The sequence below is a fragment of the Stylophora pistillata genome, chromosome 7 (genome assembly GCF_964205215.1).
Source record: "Stylophora pistillata chromosome 7, jaStyPist1.2, whole genome shotgun sequence".
Lineage (NCBI taxonomy): Eukaryota > Metazoa > Cnidaria > Anthozoa > Scleractinia > Pocilloporidae > Stylophora > Stylophora pistillata.
The window spans coordinates 8,742,316-8,747,315 of NC_142525.1; the positions used below are offsets into that span (position 1 = coordinate 8,742,316).

A 5,000-nucleotide genomic window follows, 5' to 3' on the forward strand; every position below is an offset into this window, starting at 1 on the left:
CACTCATGTAACTTTTGTGGCACTCTTGCAACTTTTGTGGCACTCTTGCAACTTCTGTGGCACTCGTTTAACTTTTTGGCGCTTGTTTAACTTTTTGGCACTCGTGTAACTTTGTGGCACTCGTTTAACTTTGTGGCACTCGTGTAACTTTGTGGCACTCGTGTAGCTTGTGGCACTCATGTAACTTGTGGCACTCGTGTAACTTTTTGGCACTTGTGTAACTTTTGTGGCACTTCAGTAACGCCATATTTCTGAATAGTGTGTTTTCAGTGAAATAATGAATGAAGCACTTTTCTAAATATAAATATATAATTCAGAGGAAAGGAGCTGCATTGTTCCCGCCTTACTTTAATAACTGAGTTATTATCTCTGAGGGGTAAATTCCAGTGAAATCAATGCCGAATTTAACATAGTCGATTGATCAGCGTTAATATAGTTTTGTTCGGCTACTGTTTTTCTAGCATTCAAGATGCCGTCTAGCATTAACTTAACTAAGCTCACGTTAATGTTAACTTAATGACCAAGCTGAGTTGAAGAATGTCTTCCTCTGTATGACCATTGTCCTTTAAAATGGATTATTTTGGTCTCCAAGCAAGGCTTAAAATTCTGCAATGTGCAGAGTCAGCAGCCATGCGAAGAGGTGATACTAATCAGCCAAACGGGTAAATGAATCAATGTACTCCAATTGTATTGTACTTGCAAGAGAGCAATATTGAAAGTGTAGTAAAATAAAAGCTTTATATAAATGCAACATTACATTACTGGTAATAATTTTTTTAAATCTCTTGAGAACCAGGCGCGTAGCATGGTCATTTTTTTAAGTACGCACAAGTACATATGATCTAGAAACCTAAGTAAACTGAGCGTAAAAATAGAAACAATTGCAAAAAATTTCAAAATTTTCTGGTCACTTGAAGTATGCACATGCATATTTGCGTATTGGACGCTATGCGCCTGAGAACACCAAATTGTTTATTAACCTTAAATCACATCTGTGAGATGTGACAATTGAAGCTCAAATATTGTAAGAAATAGACAACTTTTTTGAGAGACATGTTTCAGCATGCTTATGCCATCTTCAATCAATGAGTAACAGAATGCGAGTAATTATATAACAGACAAGTTGATGAATAAAATATTTACAGTACGATGTAATACAAAAGTGGGTACTAATTATAACATGACACCAAACATCAAAGGTGTGAACTAAAACGCTAGAAAAGTGTTATAATGCTGTAATTGTTAAGTTCAGGTTTTATCTTATTTATATAAAAAAGCTTCTTTGAGTCAAGGGTGTACATTACAGTCAAGGGTGTATGTTGGTTAAATGGTTGCTGAGAGCAACAAAAAAAGCTAAAAAGCTGAAACTTTGCCAGCATAAATAGTTTGCATGGGACTACATATCATAAAAAATCTAGCTCAAAATGATGAGTGACATAGTCGTAGTGGACTTGTCAAGTTCAAAACTCCATTTCAAGGGCTTAAATTGAATTGCCAATCTTGACTAGGGATGAAAGGGCATTTACATTCACCTGATTTTTTGAAACGTGCATAAAACTGGTTTTAAAATTGTCGGGGTAGTTAAGAGAACCAAGTGGTGTGTATTAGCTATTGATCTATCGATTAATTGCCGTGGAAAATGCCAATTACCCTTTCAAATGCACCCTTACCCCAAAGGGTGCCACAAAGGTTACATTTCACTTTTGAAAAGTTAATAAAAAATAGTAAAATGCGTCAGTTCTTTTGAAATTTTAACAGAACACGAACGAAACACTGATAGACCCATGCACGCTTTAATTACGACTTTTTCAGCATTCCTCAACGAGTCATTACTTGAGATACAAAAGGTTATAAAAGTGGTGCACTTTACGCCTAGAGAGAGAGAGTGAGACAGAGAGAGAGAGAGACAGAGAGAGAGAGAGACAGAGAGAGAGAGAGACAGAGACAGAGAGAGAGAGACAGAGAGAGACAGAGAGAGAGAGCAGAGAGAGAGAAGAGCGAGAGAGGAGAGAGAAAGGAGAGAGAAAAGAGAGAGAGGAGAGAGAGAGAAGAGAGAGAGAGCAGAGAGAGAGAAGAGAGAGAGAAGAAAGAGAGGAGAGAGAGAAGAAAGAGAGGAGAGAGAGAGAGACAGAGAGAGAGAGAGAGAGAGTTCCATTAAAAGCCTTTTTCACAACAAAGAGGATGATTCTAACACCTCGAACAAAGACACTGTCGAAACACTTCAGACTTGAAAGTCTGAATGGACTCCCCCAGAGGGCCAATTCGCATCAATAGACTTTTTATCAAAAAATGCCGCCACGATATCAACAAACACAATTTCAAACGTATTACCAAATTTTCTAATCTCTCTTCTGAAGAGTGGTCAGCTCTAAAAAGTCTTAGAAGACGCAAAGACATAGTTATCAAAGCGCCCGATAAGGGCAGCTCAGTCGTTGTTTGGCACACCAACCTCTACAAAAAAGAAGCTTTGCAGCAACTTTCTGACACCTCTTTTTATCAAAAGATTGACAAAGACCTCACTGCCAGCAATCAAAACTCCGTCAAGAATACGATCAACCAACTCATAACTAAACAAGAATTGCCGGCCACAGCAAAAAATCTCATCATAACCACTCCTAGAACTTCTCGTATTTACTTTTTACCTAAAATTCACAAACCTAACAACCCAGGTCGGCCCATATTCTCGGCTTGCAGTTGCCCTACCGAACTTATCTCCAGCTATCTAGACAAAATTATGGCTCTCATCGTCAAAACTTTACCATCATATATTAAAGACAGCCAACACGCTCTTCAAATTTTTCGAGACTTTAATTTCCTTGGCCAAAACAAACTTCTTTTCACCATGGATATTATGTCTCTTTACACTGTCATTCCTAATGGTGAAGGCCTTCTGGCCCTTAAAAAATCTTGAACAAAAGCTCATCTTTCAAACCAGCAGTCTAAATCCCACAGGGATCAACGAACGCTTTTCATTCCACTAATTTATTCATGTTTTTCTCGTTGCCATGCTCCCACCAATAACGTAGCTCCATTTTCTGCCTTTAAAAGCACACACAACCCACAATTCCTCTATTGGCTCCGACGAAGGGCTAACGCTCGAAACGTCAGCTTTTGTAATCATTACGGTGGCCAATTTACCATTTCAACTTTGTTGATATATCCAAATTATCAGACCGATAGTTCTGAGAAATAAACACTCTATTGTTTCTATTGTTCACCACTAAATTTCTTACCCTTATAATAGCAATGCTGCATCAAAAGTAAAGCTCACAAGTATAAAGGAAGTGATCACCAACTAAAGAGGCTCTTCATTGTTTTAAACAAATTCTCCTTGTCAGCACCAAAGGAAATGTATGGCAAACGGTACGGCGAACGTCTATCATCGTCTGTTTAGCTTTCAAGCTGGCTCTTGCATTCCCATTTAACAGTTGACTGTTAAATGACAATTTTGTAATTTTAAGTAACAATTTTGCCCTCTGTTCTAACAGACAGAAACCTGGTCTGCTCTCTCTAAAGTGGCAGGTTTATGCAATCGTGCTGAATTTAAGGCAGATCAAGGCGGTGTACCCATACTCAAAAGGTAAGAGGCTTTGGCTTCCTAATTTTAAGGGAGTGGAAATGGGGCAATAGAAATGTCTCGTTTGGGGCTGCATTGGTGGGAGTAACGAAATAATCTGGATATTAGAGAAGAGAGACAGAAGAGAGAGAGAGAAGAGAGAGAGGAGAGAGAGAAGAGAGAGAGAGAGAGAGAGAGAGAGAGAGAGAGAGGAGAGAGAGAGAGAGAGAGAGAGAGAGAGACAGAGACAGAGAGAGAGACAGAGAGAGAGACAGAGAGAGAGACAAAGAGAGAGAGAGAGACAGAGAGAGACAGACAGACAGGGACAGAGAGAGAGAGATACAGAGATAGAGACAGAGAGAGAGAGAGGAGAGAGAGAGGAGAGACAGAGAGACAGAGACAGAGAGAGAGGAGAGAGAGAGAGAGAGAGAGAGAGAAAAAAAAAATTTAAGAACACTGTTACAAGTTGAATTAAAAATATTTTGTTCTTTTTTTCAACAGAGAGACAAATGGAGATGCCTCAGAATCTGCTTTACTGAAATGCATCGAACTACAAGTAGGAAATGTGGTTAAAATGCGCGAGAACAACAAAAAGGTAGCAGAAATTCCATTCAACTCCACCAACAAATACCAAGTGTCCATTCACGAACAGGAAGGAAATGAGGATCCTCGCTATCTTCTGGTGATGAAGGGTGCTCCAGAGAGAATTTTAGATCGCTGTTCCACAATTCTTCTAAACGGAAAAGAAGAGCCATTAGACGAGGCCTTGAAAGAAGCCTTTGAGAGAGCGTACTTGGAATTGGGTGGAATGGGAGAGCGTGTGTTGGGTTTTTGCCACTTTTACCTGGATGCTGAAAAATTTCCACGAGGATTTGGGTTTGTATGCGATGAGGTAAGTTCAAGTTCAAATTGGGCCATCTTTCTACACCATTCATTTTTTACTTTATGCCATTTTACTATAACAGGACAAGGGAACTTATTCGTGTTTTTCCTCTGCTTTACGCAACTAGCAAAATATCCGCGCGAATTATATGTTAAACCAGCAATTAAGGTTTATACATTTAATACTCATAGGAGATTGGAGTCCGATCCGATCTGTAATCTTACTAGTTATTAACAGGGGGTCCAATTTACTTAACTCCACATCTCAAAATTGAAGAGTCTGAATCCTGCCTGGGTCTCTGTGTAGTGTTATCGGCCAAGACAATGAACCCTCGAGTTGTGTCAGTGCCATGGTACTTATGTTTATTCGAAAATTTAAACAAACATCGAAAACTCGTACATTGGCCACACGGCCTCGGTCAATGAATATAAGTGAGTGGTTTTCTGAAAATTACAAACAAAAGAAGGCATTAAGCTTCAAATACATCTCCGAACAACAAAAACCAAATATCGACTCACCGAACCATTCGCTTTTAGCCAAAGAAAGGCACAATAACTTCTT

At 39.1% G+C, this 5,000-nt stretch overlaps 1 protein-coding gene and 1 long non-coding RNA gene across 2 annotated transcripts in view; one reads left to right on the forward strand and one right to left on the reverse strand.

Moving 5' to 3' along the window:
* The window catches only part of LOC111337981 (sodium/potassium-transporting ATPase subunit alpha-3-like), a 35,405-nt gene that overhangs the window by 20,794 nt on the left and 9,611 nt on the right, over positions 1–5,000 (forward strand). The window contains exons 12-13 of the mRNA XM_088729047.1: positions 3,489–3,580; positions 4,058–4,448. Coding sequence (XP_088585173.1) covers positions 3,489–3,580; positions 4,058–4,448 — 483 coding nt within the window. The remainder of the gene's footprint in view (positions 1–3,488; positions 3,581–4,057; positions 4,449–5,000) is intronic.
* Positions 4,776–5,000, reverse strand: part of LOC148726507 (uncharacterized) — a 1,601-nt gene continuing 1,376 nt past the window's right edge. Inside the window, exon 3 of the long non-coding RNA XR_015990159.1 lies at positions 4,776–5,000. This exon is cut by the window's right edge and continues 536 nt beyond it. This is a non-coding gene — a long non-coding RNA (uncharacterized LOC148726507).